General features: G+C 38.5%; 1 protein-coding gene across 1 annotated transcript; it reads left to right on the top strand.

Moving 5' to 3' along the window:
* The first annotated feature begins 7,290 nt into the window (after positions 1 to 7,290).
* On the top strand, positions 7,291 to 7,681 carry ctxn2 (cortexin 2). Its single transcript, XM_042492090.1, has one exon. It carries the CDS (start codon positions 7,291 to 7,293, stop codon positions 7,534 to 7,536), a length of 246 nt encoding a protein of 81 aa, XP_042348024.1. The 3' UTR covers positions 7,537 to 7,681.
* Positions 7,682 to 15,560: the final 7,879 nt, after the last annotated feature.

Below are 15,560 nucleotides of genomic sequence, written 5' to 3'. Positions count from 1 at the left end.
GGAATATCTGAAAAGATTGTGCACCGTATGACACGCATATACATGAAGCGTTTTCACATTTAAATCTACAATTCTTTCATTTACACTTTTTTTGCACATACGTTTTGTGCTCTTTATATTCTACTTTTCATTATATATTTTTATATTGCTTCTATATATATATATATATATATATATATTTTTATCTTATTCTATTTAAAGTTACTATATTTTTATTCTTCTTCTATGTTGATTGTTTGCACCAAAACACCAAGTCAAATTCCTTGTATGTGTAAATGTACTTGGCAATAAAACCCAATTCTGATTCTGATGTAATCTTTAAAATTTATGTAGACAATTTCATGTGTCAGCAAGTGAATAAAAGAAGTGTGAAAAAAGAATGACGGATGCATGTGTTTCTGAACATTACCAAGCCCAAGAAAGCCATGGTGGCCTTTACAACCCACTAAAACATTTTAATTCATGCACAAACCAAAGTCTGGATGTCTGAAGGATCTCCTAAGAACCAGTAAGTCTCAAGACTGCTCTGCAAATGTTGTTATGCTAATGATATAGTGCAGAATGAGCCAAGCCAATTCATCATTCCTGAAACTATCGATTGATGTTCTTTTACTCCACCGGGGGAATAATTTCATTTTCTTTTATACAATATGCTTTAACATTTGTAAAGCCAGTCTGTGTAGATGTCTCCATCAAAACAAACCACTTCAATTAAAAGGCTGTCTTTTCAATATCCCATCACTTTGATTGTAGCCTTCTCTTAGAGAAAAAATGTTCAGCTCCTAATTGTTGAAAGTTTTTTGTTTGTTTGTTTTTTTAGATATTAGGACAACAATGTTTTGGCCTTGATAACCAGAGTTTTATGTTGTACAATAAATATAATTAGGACATGTAACGTTCACATCTGAACATAAATTGAAACCTGTCCGGTTAGAAAACAAGTAAATCCAAATGGGCAGTTGTTATAGTGTCAGGTTTAGGGGTACAGTGATGATAATGGGGGAAAAGATTGTGTCACTTCTTTGTCTTCACCTCTAGAGTCAAATGGCCTGTTTCACACTTGTTTTGTTTTGTTTGTTTGTTTTCCAGGCTATTTGAATCTTTAAATAAATTGTGAGGAAATCATTCAAAGCCAGGCCCTTTAAAACCCACTTTTGGGGATACTGTCCCACAGGCAATCAATTCACACTACATCTGCATAGTTGAAATAGTGCTATTATCAAAATCTGCAGTATATCTACATGTTGGTCTTCTCCAACCCAGATGTGTATTGGTACTGAGTACCAATAAGGTCTCACAATAACTCAGTACTAAGTAGTATTGAAACCATTTCAGTAAAAAAAAACCTGCATTTGAATCTAGATGTATCGTCTTCTTTGATTTAATGAGACATGTGTTTGGCCCCCAGCAGCTACATACCTTACAGTATGAGGTGTGGTGAAGTAGAGCATGGTGTATTTGACGGTGTTGGCAGTTCAACGTGCCGAGATGCCACCAAAACTTTTGAAAGTATGGCTATACTACATGGCTATAGTGACTCATGGCATTTTAAGCAACTGAATGCTTCCATTCACATGATGGGTATTGAAAGAAGTAGGAAAAAGGGCATTAAATTAAGTACTCTCTTGGTATCAGTATCACTTTATGGTATGGGTACTACAGAAATGTTAAATTTTTAAACAATACCCAACCCTAATGTTATGTTGAAGTGTCTGATTTCTATACTGATATTTATTTCAACTGCTTAAGTTGCTACATGTCATAGCCACAAACTCATCATTTGAGGACATCACTCTGAAAAAAAACTACATTTTCACTTCGTTCAGAAACTGATATCACTTTAGGTATGATCAAGGATAGATTGCAACATCTTTTAATTACAGCCAAGGTTCAGGTTGACCCATAACATAGCTGGCAAGTTAACATTTAAACTATAGTGCGGTACATGTATTACTCTGTAAATGTAAAACTAGGTCAATAAACTGATATTACATTTCCCTGATTGCTTGTTTTCTTAGATGGAGTGTGAAGCTTCCCGTATACATTTAAACTGGAACGAGACTGTCTGAGTAGCAGTGACAACAATTTAAAATATCTCACCACATCTGTAGATTTTTATTTCTTTGTAGAAACCAAAGCGAGCCTTTGGGTGTGATTTCTCACAGTCTGTAGTTATAAAAATTACCTCTTTGTAGTGGCTTCCTTGGAAACACTCCAGACTAAAATATTTTCTACTTTAAGAAACATCAAGTTTTCTTTGCAACAAACCAGACAAAAATACAATAATTTCACGCAACACTATAATCTGTAAACTACAGGGGAGCTAATTGGACAACTAATAACATTAAACTAATTGTTTATTTATGGTGTGAATATTACAAAGTAGCACAATGGCTATTGCAAGCTTACTTAAGACCCCAAGCTTATCTCTGACCTCATTTAGAGATTTTTCAAGAACACTTTAATCTTTTAATAGCTATATTGGCAACTACAGCCGTATTTCTCTTGTCTTATACACTGTAATGTGCGCAAATAATCTTGGCAATATGTCTTAAAAACAGAATAGCAGATTATTATATTATTCATTCCTTCTTAAATGAATATCTAACTTACAATGGATCATGTAAATTTAATCAAGTCGTAGGCCCTGGGAGAATTAGTAATTGCAGCAATCAGGCTAATGGGGAAGCCTAATAAAGTATTTAAAATCTTTGCAACTTCACTGCATCTGTCTTTATGCTTTCTTGTGCAGATTGTATTATCACGCAAGGGTGTGCTGTGGAGTTCATTAACATTAGAGGGGACACTGTGAGAGCAGTTCATAGAACCATAAAATCTTGACCTGTTGTCTGGCTAAGATAAAAGTTTAACTACCTTTATCCTTTTGTCCTGTGGACACTGGATAGTATTTTATATGTAATATGCTTTATGCAAGAGTTTTAGATTGCCTCAATACCCTTTCAGAATCAAAAGAGGTCAAAACAAATCAACACACACTTTGACATCTAGGTAAAAAAAAAAAACAAGCGGCAACCTCAGAGGCTAACAAATGAAGCCAATGCGGAGGTGCAAAAAAACTGCAGTTCATTGAATGGCCACTTGAGGTGGCTCCAAAAAAAAGTAATCCCCAGAGACCCCCATGTTAAAATGCTTAAAATTACAGTAGAAATTTACATGTTCACTTTCTGTTACAAAAAAACAGTTTTGGTCTATATAGCTAATTTCAGCATTCATGACAACTGTACAGGGGTGATTTTTTTCTGTTTATTTATTTTTCTAACTCTAGCGTTTACATTTAATGAAGGCCCACAGGAACTAATATTTAAGGGCGGGGCTGCTTGAGTGACAGGCTGTCTGCTATTAGTGTCCTCGTTTTTTCACTCAGATCCACCCCTCACTCCTCCACAGTAAACCTCTCGTCCAAATATGGTCACTTCTGGCTCCAAAAAACACAAGATAGAAAATGTGTCAATATCCGTCCCTGTGATAATGAAAATCCTAATTTAGGTAGGTGTGCTCATTCAATTTCCTAACTCTTGTGATTGAAATCAATCTGAAACTCAATTTTGATGCTGTTCTGTAAATAGTTTTCTTATGAATACTAAATATAGCATCATCTGATCAACCCATATCAATATTAGGTTTAAAATAACAGCTTCTGGGCTGCATTCAGCCCCAACTTAAAGAAAAAGTCCCCCACACTGTCTAACTTTAAAAAAAAAAAAAAAACATTACTTTTATGCAACGTTTATGCACAGTCAGTGTTTGCCTGATGAAGATCTAGTACCCAAATGTCGCATTATACTAACAAAACATTGTAAAACATGCATTTAAAAGTGTATTTAAACAGAAACGGTGGTGTTGTGTAAGCAGGTGCACTGCCTTTTAATATGGCAGGGGATTGAATTCAATTCAATTCAATTCAATTCAATTCAAAGGGCCCTCATTGGCATGAGAAAATTTACATCTACATTGCCAAAGAAAGTGGGAAATAAAAAATGTAAGTACAATAAAGACAAATCTACCAGAATTTTGTATATATTCAAGTCACTGCTGATTGGATACACCTCCAACACACACCATATGGGAGAAAACATCCCTCAAAGCCCATTGCACATCTTTAAAACTGTATCGAGGAAACATGTCGTTCAATTTGGAAACTGTAGCAAACCATTGCACACTGTTTTGAGATTGAACCAGGCTCCAAGGAAAGCCTCTCCCCCTTGAAGCAAATTTTTCACAGTGGCCACTTGTGATATTGTAGTGAAAAAATCCCCTGCGCCCGGAGAGCATTTCCCTATTGACCCCCACTGTAAAAAAGACATCTGTAAAATTGTTGGCGGGACATCTGGAACTGCAAACAAGGTCAGTTATGAAACTTTCTATTCTGAATTTTTGAGCCATGGTGGTTCTATATTTGTGCATCTCTTTTTGAGCCAAGAAAAGCTTTTTAAAAATCAGTGACATCATCACAATGTAAAGTCTATGAGGTGAGCAGGAACTTGCAGGCGGAGCAGAAGTAAACATGCAAGCTAGAAACTTTTTCAACATTTGCACCAAAAGAAAAACTCCATAGGAATGAATAGGTGCCCTCTTTCGTCCACTATCTACTTATTATTAAAGGCTATGGATTGAATGTGCCTCCATCCATCCCAAGTACACGTACGGATAATTTAGCTGGTTGAACAGATACAGGTATGTTGTACTTGTTCATCCCTAATTCTGACTGTTGACAAACATAATGAAGGCACTTTAGAAGCAAATGTTCTTATATGAGTCATTGAACTGCTGTTCACACGAATGGACTTCTGACAAAAAATTCCCCGTAATGGATCTCTAATGATGACATACAGTTCACACTGTCTCTGACTTTACCTCATCACTGATGACCACACAGTATTGCACTGTGACGTGAGAGTTTCCCATTTTGACCTTGTCTTCTAAATTGACGAGGGCGATGAAATGTCTAACCATTTCATTGTCTGTACAGCATGACATCTCCTCATTCAATTTGCACGAACTGTCCTTGAAATAAATGGGAGATAAAATTGAGTAGCTGACTCTGTCGACAAATCACATAGCGGTGCGACACTACCTATTTCTACCCAAATACAACCGCGCATTAACAGCACGGCAAGACTACAAAAATGCCACTGCCCCGAGAAAGAAAAGGACAATTCAAAAGACACTGCAGAGGCATAAAACTTTGAAGTGAAAGTAAATGCGAGGGACGTTATTCACTTCTGTGTTAAGATTCTCTCAGGGAATTTTTCCGCTGTTTGTGACCGAAAAAAGGAGCTCTCTGTACCACTTTTAAGCCATGAATTATTGCACATCACACAGCAGTGATGACCATCTCCCTCATGGCATGCCTTATCCTTAGATCCGAGTCACTGCACCACTGACAAAAACTACATTGCTGATATGAATTTGCCCCGCATAACAACGAAACAGATGGTCAGACGCTTCACTGCTGCATTCTGATACAGTGGGCAATCAGATGACCTGCTGTCTGTTTTTCTATACAATACTGCTTTTCATACAGTAAATATAGGTCTCGAGTCTGTCACCATGTCCAGCCTTGTAAGCCTTTTAAACAGAGCGGCTAATTCAATTTGCCCACAGCAAACTGCAGCAATTAAAAACACATCATCAAACCAGGCTTGGAGGATAATGCTGTGTTGTACCAAAAATACCTTTGCAGCAGCATTTACCGGCCAGGAGCGGTAAGAGGCAGCATTTCTCCTGTTGGCTAAGCCATGATATTCCTGTCACATTTTGGTGGAGTCATTTTTAGAAAAGCCAAATAAGCCAGGGGAGGGGAGAATGAAGAGAGAAGAAAAAGAAGAGGCGGATTGCTTGTTTATGCTGCTGCATCCATCCTGGTGTTGCTGAGGAGTGGGTGGGGAGGGGAGATGTTGTGAATGACTGAGGCAGCAGAGCAGCTGAGTGAGACTAACAAGTGGTTGCCATGCAGCAGGAGCAAGCGTGCGTGCTTCTGGAGGGAGAGATAGAGAAACAGAATGATAATGAGTAGGAGGCAGCAAGTAAGGGAGCATGAGGAGAGGAGCTGTATCTCTGAGAGGAGACACATATCATAGCTCGACCCAGCCTCCCGCTCGCTCCTGCGTTTCTCTCTTTATCTCTGGCTTTGTGTTTAGATGTGAGGTTAGCCTCGCACATCAAGTATGTCAGCGACGGACGGATTAATGGATAGGTGTCCGAGGGCTCAGAGGAAGAGGAGTTGTTCGCAAGACACAGCAGCAACAGGTCTGTGAGGATGGAACGATAATGATGGTGAGACGCCTGCTTTTTTCCCCTTCCTTCAGACGTCCTCACTAGAGAATCTGTCAATGCAGTCTCTGTCTTTCACCCTACCTCACTCCCTCCCTCTCTCCTCTCCCTCTCTCAGCATGCATACTTGTGCAGTGTCCTTCTTATCATTCTACTTCCTTCTCCCTCGTCTGTCTTCCCCCAATTCTCTGTGTTCATTCCCCCTGTCCCTGTCTGTATGTACCCTCCCTCTCTCATCCAATCACCCCTCCTTTCCTTCCTCTCACTCGAGCCACCTGCTGCTTGTGTTCATGTGAAAGATTAAGGCGGAAAAGAATGACAGACTTCCACTTGTGTGACCACACCAATTTTGTCATTATGTTTGGTCAATCGCCGTCGCTTTCTTGTCAAATGGAATTACGCTGTCTGGCAGGCATCTGCTCGCACGCAACAGGTAGAGATCCCTCTCCTCTGAAGCACACATGCATAACATCACATCTTCATGAGATGTGACGTTCTCATTGATACCTTTGTCTATGTTTAACAGCTGGCTAGGCACTGCGACACACTGTAATTCTAACCCGACTTAAAGGAATGTAGCCGTGGTATTCGTTGGTGTTACTGAACCCATTTTCCTGCAGTCTCTTCTGTTCATGTTTGCTTTTTGTAATTTTCTGCAAAAATTCCCCAGAGGAGCTGAGTGAGAGAGAGAGATCGAAGTCTCCGGGCATCTGTTTGATACCACATTCAAAAGAGGCTATTTTTAGATACCTGTAACCCTCCACGTTTCATGGTCAGCTCATTTAACTGTGGAATTTCTCCCATATCTGTTATTTCTCACAGCCTACACAGTGTGTGCATTAAGTGTGATAACATTTAAATAGATTAAATGGATCCTCTCTGCACAAGGCAGCGCTAATCTGAAGCCATCATGTAATGTCTGTCCAGGTAACATGCAGGCTTCTAAACGCCTGACCCTATCAGAGGAGAGATGAGGCACCTAGATGTTGGTTTACCATGTGTAGCGTCCACTACAACCACTCCCTTGCTGCCATGAGCGGAAACGACATGATGGCGCACTCTCTGACTCTGGAGCAGAAGACGGCGTTTGCCTTCGTGGGGATGCTACTGGTGTTCCTGGGGCTGCTGATAGTAAGGTGTTTCAGGATCCTGCTGGACCCCTACAGCAGTATGCCTTCCTCCAACTGGGCTGATGGCATCGAGGGGCTAGAGAAAGGGACGTTTGAGTACGCCCTCACTTAACACAGGGACACGCACATCCATAGATGTCCTCGTAAAACAGAAATGCCTATAGACACATACACACGGACACGGATACACACATGCAAACACACACACAAGCCCCGCACAACCATTGCACCTGACACACCATTAAGACATCTCTCTGTGACGGACCGAACCAAGAGACTGAAGCTGTGTATGTTGTTCAATGTGTGTGCACTTTTAGTTTAGAGCTGGTGTGGAGTCTCTCTACTGTATGTGACTACATGTCTGTTGTTGTGCGTGTCTGAGCGAGTGTGATGCAGATGCTGTGTCATATTCTTTGCCCTTCTGCCAGGGGGTGTGCATTTCAGCTCATCGATTTACACAGAAATGGCTGAAGCTCCCTTTAACCCATACCTACAAGCTGAATGTCTGTAGATGATGAGAGGTGGATGCTCGTGGGACAGGGTGGGGTATTAGGGTGCAGTGAGATTATTCAGATGTAGTTTGAAGACTCAGGGACAAGAATCCTTACGTGAACTCAGAGCGGGAAACAGAGCGGTTGCACCTCTCCACGGCAGAATGTGTTCTGCACAGGAATGTATATGGTTGGATACAGGGTATTATGTGAAGCTAGTGCTTTGTGGACAAATCAAATCCAGTCTGTTGGTGATCCAAAGGAATGCTACTGCTGCTGCTGCTGCTGCTGCCGTGTGTACAGATTGCTCTTTTTCCGTGGCATCATGCAATGAAAGGCAACTGAACCAACTGTGATTTACATTATGGTGTTACTGTTTCTAAATGATGCAAAAACAACTCTCAGAGTTTGTACTGCTGCTGTCTTTGAGTGATGGTATTCTGTACGTTGCCACAATTACATGTCTGAGTGAAAGAAACTGTTTACTTTTGACTGTATGTCTGTAGAGACATGTGATGACTTATGGACTGTCAATTGTTCCGTCTGTCACGTCTAAAGGTTGGCTGATGCGATCAAGCCAAAGAACTTTTAAGGGAAATGAGACACTAGGAAGGACTCTGCTGCTCGGCGCTGCTAGTTTTCTAATGACAAGGATAAACTCTCACTACCTGTCTGCAGAGGAAAAGGTCACATGGAAAACAGGGGTGGGATGTCTGTCAGCACTGGACGTGAACATCTTTTTCCTCCTCTTCTCAGCCATCCTCACCTTTCCTCACCTGCTCTCCTCCTCCCACACAGAGGAAGACAGGACAGTCCTGAACAGAGATTCTGTATTATGGCAGACTGGTCAAAGTCTTGAGTGTTCCTTTGCTAATTTCTACGGTCTACGGTTTCTCCTTAGTGCTGTGAATCTGCCTTACTGTGACCTTCAATGGGTTTATGTGCCTTCATCTAGAAACATTAGAGCACCTGTATGTGTGTGTGTGTGTGTGTGCATGTGTGTGTGTGCGTGCGAGCGAGCGAGCGAGCGTGTGTGGCATATCATGATGACAGATAGTGCGTCTCCTGACCTGTTGCTTGCTCAGCTGGTGGTAGAGATTTCTCATTGATATAGATTTGATTCAACGATGTGAAATAAATAGAATTTCTTCCATTTAAAATATTGTCGGTCAAATCTTTGCTTTCTGCAGACTGTGGAGAACGCCGAGTATAAAATAATGTTTGCGAGATCCGTTTTACAAATTAGCATTAGGTTACAGTCTTGGTTACAAGACAGAGCAGAGGCTCAAAATACTGCCTTTTTGTCTCCTCTGCTTCTAAACTGTGGCAGTAGTTGTCCAATATCGCTGCGGCAACAGACAGAGAAGGAGCGAGAGGGTGCATGAGGACAGCAGATCCCAACCTTTTCCTGAAGGGACCCCTTTTCTATGATTGAGTAAGCTGACAATCCTGACTTACTGACATATTTTACGGATATTTCGTATCATAATAGATGCAAAACAGTATTAGTACAGAACAACTTGTAACCAATACAATTGACCCAAATAGTAAATGCAATAATTGCAGGAAGTTTGTGTAAAACAAGCAATTTAAATGAATTTTAAGATTATTTTCTGTAAATATTGCATCAGATATAAAGTTTCTTTTTGACAAATTCAGTTTTAACTGCATACTTCTCTATTGCATGACGAGGCTGTTTTGCAGAGAGGGAAGGCTTTTTAGATATTGTTCATGTTCACTCTGTCCTCATCCTGTGGTGTATTTTTTAAGTTATTATCTTGAATAGTAATCTAAACTTTAAAGATAACAATTTAATTTAGGTTGGGTTTTTTCACAGAAATGCAAAAAATCTGAGATGTAGTGAAATATTAGGATGTTTTACTTGAGTAAATGCAGTAATACTACAGTGTAATACACTCTTCTATTAGTAAAATCCCTGCATTCAAAATCTGTAAAGTAAGTAAAGTAGTAAAGTAAAGTACAAAAGTATGAGCATCAAAATAAACTTAAAGTACCAAAAGTAAAAGTACTCAGTCTGCATAATAATATGTATAATATTATTGTATTACAATTATTTTATGAGTTTAAGTATTCATCACTTTAATGTTGCAGCTGGTAAAGGTGGAGCTCATTTTAATTGCTCTATGTACTGTTGTGTGGCTTAACCTAAGAATACATTAAACCTATTTGCACATTTAGATTACTGATTTAAAATATAAACAGACAAAATAGCTAAAGCTTTAAAATAAATGTAGAGGAGTAAGAAGTATAACACTTAGCTCTGAAATGTCGTGGGATAGAAGCAGAAAGCAGCATAAAATGGAAATACTATTACACTATTCTAAGTACCTCAAAATTGCACTTAAATACAGTACTTGAGTAGATGTGCCTCAAGTCATTGCACCAAAGGGCTACAGTATATATATTTTTAAAACATTTCTTACACCCCTTAAAATCAACAAGGCCTCTCCTCCTTCCATGAAGCTTTGGCGACCTGTAATTGGGACCAGGACCCCCAGCTTGAGAACCAGTGCATTAGGGCAATACGAGCCGATCAAAATTTTGATAATCCTGGTAGGAGTAAAATATCAGACAAAAACTAATGATGTGTCTGCATGTTTTGTGCATGGTCTAGAGAGAGTTATGCACAAAGGCATCCACTGACAGTCTTGTGGCAAAAGTCAGGTCTTGATCTGTGGAGTCTAGCTGTTTCTTCTCCTGTGGCCACTTTACACTCAGAGTCCAGGCCACCGTGCACACCTCCCTCGGCACCCGACATTCATCGGGAATGCAATCATTATTGCGACATTGTCTCTGTCACCTGTGTGACATCCTTATCTGAAATCCATTTTTAGTGGAAAAAAACACTGCCCTTTTCCTTCTTGGCCTACAAGCCCACTAACCTTGGAAGAAGAACTAACCCAGCCGGTAGCAAGGGTTATAAATCTATCAATTTTTAACAAATGTGTCTGCTTTGCATTGTATTTTCATACCTTGGTGAGCGGTATGTTGTTTGAAGCTTATTTAGAAAACCAATAATTTCCTTTTTTTGATTGAAGCAAAGACAGAGACAACTGACCTCATCACTCCATACAAGAGGAAGAATTATAAGGAAACATATTACATTTCAGTGACATCTTCTTTATATTCTTCTGCACGCAACAGCAAAAACAATCACAGTGAAATACTCATCTTTTGTTGGTTCACTTCTTTTAGAGACACAGAAGTAGTTATGACACTAATGTGACTCAAAATCATTGATATGTAAGACCAATGAGTCAGCTGAACAGTGAACCTTACCTTTTGCTGATTATCAATCATCAGTTTTATTACTTGTGGTCTTTGGACTTCACAAGCTATGACCTTGATTTGTTGTGATAAGACCAGGAGATACAATAGCCTTTCTATTACCGAAGCTATCCAAACAGCTTGGTTGTATACAAGTAATGCTTATCCTAATATCTTTATTTACAAATAAAAAAGCTTGAGGCATTCAGGTTGATTAAGTCACGAATCTTGTACCCAATCTGTTTATATTGTTATTATTGTTATTATTAATAAAAAGGCTATATTTGATCCTTTAGCCTTTATGTATTTTAATTTTTTAGTATCACCAGATATAGTGGAGAATTCTGCTGCTGATTCAGAGCTGACCAAGGTGACAGGAACATCTCAGCCCTCCTCAAATACCTGGTGGTAGCTGAAGGGAGAGTTCACCGAAAAATTAAAAATGCACATTTTCCTCTTATCTGCAGTGCTATTTATCAGTCTCGATTGCTTTGGTATGAGCCGTTGAATGTTTGAGATATGGGCTGTGGAGATGTCTACCTTCTCTCCGGGTTATTGGAACTAGATGGCACTCGGCTTGTGGTACTCAATGTGCCAAAAAAAAAAAATACATTTCACAACACAACATCAATGTCTCTTTCCAGAAATCACGACTCAGTTACTCAAGATAAACCACAGACCTTGTTTGAGCAGTTTCATGTAGGAACTATTTTCTGTCTACTGAACTACATCCTCAAACCGCATCACCAGAAGGAAGCGTGCATCTACTTACGGACCAGAGGCTCATGCTCATGAGAGCGTATTATGTAAACATTAATGACTTCCTCCTCGGCTCAGCTGTAACGTTTGATAGCTCACTGGTGCAAGGTGAGCTAGCAAAAGGTGTCACATCCTACATTAAATTGCTAATAACAAGGTCTGTGGATTATTTTGAGTAACTTGGACATCATTTCTGAAAAGAGACATTGCTGTTGAGTTTTTCGAATGTATTTTTTCGGTGCTTTGAGCACCACAAGCCGAGTTTCATCTAGTTTGATTATACTGGAGAGAAGGCAGACATCTCTACAGCTGATATCTCTAAAACTCTGCAACTCACACCAAAACAAAACAAACTAGAGTGATAAATAGCACTACAGGTAAGAGGAAAAATATTTACTTCTAATTTTGGGGTGAACTGTCCCTTTAAGTCAAAGCCTTCATGTCAAATCTGATCCTGAGTTCAGGCTGTGTTGGATTTTAGACTTATCGTGTTGAACAGCTCTAGCAGCCTGTATGGACGGACAGGGCAATGATTACCTACCAGGAGATACACTAATGTTTCATATCAGTTATTAATGATTATAAAGCTATTACGTTTAATAATTTACTTTTAATGGAATCAAAACTACATTGCACTAATGTGTTTAGTTCTTTGATATCCTTTTGCTCATTATTTGCAGGTTTCTTATCAAAAATATTCTAAAAATAGTACACTTTTGAAATGGAAAATGTATCTTGAAATTCATATTTGACAAGTCTAAGCAAAGTGGGACAAACTCAGACAATTTTTTTGTTAATATCTTTTATATTTATGATTATTAAAAGAATTCAATAAAAGTTACCTCAGTTAAACATCATATATCATCATACATATATCTAATTTATTCTAATTTATACACATATATTTAAAAAAAATAACAAAGGTGATTGTTGTCTTGTTTTGTGCGATAGCGATTAGTGCAAAGCTTTTCCTGTGACCACTTTATAATAAGAGACAGTTCCTGTTTCACCAGTCAAATGCTTTTGTGAAGCTGCAGCAGCAGGAAATGTTAATAATAATAATAATAAAGTAATAATATTAGTAATAATAATAATAATAACAGTGACTTAAAATATATTTTTTTCAAATAAAATCTCTGAGATTATGATTTAAACCTCTCTTATCTGAAACCTTTTGACACCGGTTGATAGAATTGATAGAATCTCACGAAGATTCAGGTGTAACATTCACATAAAGCATACATAATAGATCACGTTTGACTGGAGATATTTCCTTTTATTTGCAACTGAGAGATATAATTAACAGGCCGGTGCTGACTGGAGTAGCATCACCCCTTTGAGAAGTAGTATCAGTAATCTCGTATGCTGCACTTTTGCACTTCATCACTTTTTTTTTTAATATTGCAGTGAGCAGAGTAAGGTTTGATAAATCCTGCAGAGGGATTTTTTATGCCTCTTTTGAGCCCTTTGGACTTTAACTAGAGTGCAGATTCCCTTGTTCTGTGCAAATTGGAGCATATGCACCTGCTGCTGTGGATTCACCATATAGGCTCAACTGTTCTCAGGGGAGTGCTACAAACTCTGAATTTACTCGAGAACAGCAGACCAAGTCTAGCAGCCTTGATCATAAAAAAGGAATCATGCTAATCTCAAGTCCAGACTGTGGGAGAGTCTGCAGGGCCTGAGGATCACTAACTGCACCAAGACAACTGCAGTGGGGCATGAGACAACATCTTGCTCTGGTTTAAACTCAAAATAAACTCAAAATCTGACAATAAAAATTCAGTGGTGGAAAATATATTTACTCAAGTACTTTTTATCTCCTACTACTTTAACATCTGTGCTACTATAAAGAGAAATATTGTACTTCATAAGGCACTGAATATATTTAATAACTTTAGTTATGTTGCAGTAATGCTTGTAATATTATGAATACAACTTTAGATAAGATAAAATTTTATTGGTCTTGGGGGGGTAGATAAAGTAGTTAAAATTAGCTCTACCACATAATACATATAATACAATCACATAATATACATTATTCTATTTCTTATTAACACTTTCAGGTATATTTTGATGCCAGTGCTTTTGCACATTTGATTGAGTAAAAATTTTAATGCATGACTTTTAATAAGTTAGAGTATTTTTCAGAGGTCTGGACTCGAGTCACATGACTTTGACTTGATTTAGACTTGAGTCACAAATTTGATGAAATTTTAAAAAGACATGCAACTCGACTTGGACTTTAACATGACTCGTGACTTGACATGGACTTGAGTCTTGTGACTTGAAAATACTTGATTCCCTTCCTCAGAGCCCAATTATTAAAAAGTATGTTATTTGAAAAGTCACATCCACTTTGTTTAAACTAACCTGACAGCATCCAATAAAGATGCAGGAGAGAAGCATGAAGAACTAATGTTATGTTACTAAGTGCCAGTTGGAAATTTTTTTCACCAAAGATAATTTGTTTGTGTTGAAAAACTAATCAGTGGTCAAGACAGAGAAACAAAGGGCAATATGCAAAATGTGTTGGTCGCAAAATGTTTTTATGTAAATACAGCAAGTTAAAACTCAGTTAACATAATTACTCTGTTGTTAAAATGGTATGTCATGTGGCATTATGACTTGTTTGGGACTCGAAATTCAAAGTAAGACTTGGGACTTGACTTGGGACTTGAGTGCAAAGACTTGAGACTTACTTGTGACTTTGTGAAACGCTGACTTGGTCCCAGCTCTGTTATTTCTTCTCTCTACTTTTAAGTAGATCTCAGTATTTCTTCCACCTCTGCAAACATAAAGCAAACACAACACAAATATGAGGATTAATATCTAAAGATCATCATCACCGATTTAAATGACTCATTGCAGTCTGATTAAGACTGAGAAGTAAAGAGGAGAGCTGTACATTGTGTTCCATGTGGAAACTTTTCTTTCTACAGCATGACTCAGTCAGTATCATTCTTGCAGAAAACCATAACAGCATTGGAAGCACCGTGTTCTGAATCTGATAAGCATTGTGAAATTGATTGCCTCTTTTCAATCTGCACATAAAAACACGTGCTGGTGTATTTTTCTCTGCCTGAAATACAGCCAAGGTCAGATTTGGAGTCATTAGCCTGCCTTTCACTGTGTGCATAAATCACCGTGGTGTATCAGTAATAAGGAAGTTTACCTGTTAAGAGGACTTTTAAAGGCACTTTAGAAGTCATGCGGCTATAAAGAAGTGCCTCCGGCATGTTCCCGTAATTCATGGTCTTATATTAACTCTCATTTTCTTCATGAATACGGCTATTTCTTCAGTGTTAGGCGACCCATGCGCCAACTTTCGCTGTTAACACGTTGTGGCAAAGAGAATCATTAGAGATAATATTTATTTAATCAGTTATATACTGGAACGCTTATGGGCCCGATATCTGAGTCACTATAAGATTGATTTCCCTGCTGTTATCACACTAGTTCTATTGATTATATCCCATTGCTTATATATCTCGTGTAAAATGTATATTTTTCTATCATGTCATATTAGCTTTATCTTCTTCATGCACATTATGAAGGAGCTATAACCTTGAAACTTTTCCTACTCGATCTGCTGGTA

This window comes from Plectropomus leopardus, chromosome 1 (assembly GCF_008729295.1).
Source record: "Plectropomus leopardus isolate mb chromosome 1, YSFRI_Pleo_2.0, whole genome shotgun sequence".
NCBI lineage: Eukaryota > Metazoa > Chordata > Actinopteri > Perciformes > Serranidae > Plectropomus > Plectropomus leopardus.
This window is presented reverse-complemented; position numbering and strand designations above follow the sequence as displayed.

Bases quoted from the DNA above. Each gene is read 5' to 3' on its own strand.
- ctxn2 (XM_042492090.1), top strand. From the start codon at position 7,291: ATGTGTAGCGTCCACTACAACCACTCCCTTGCTGCCATGAGCGGAAAC.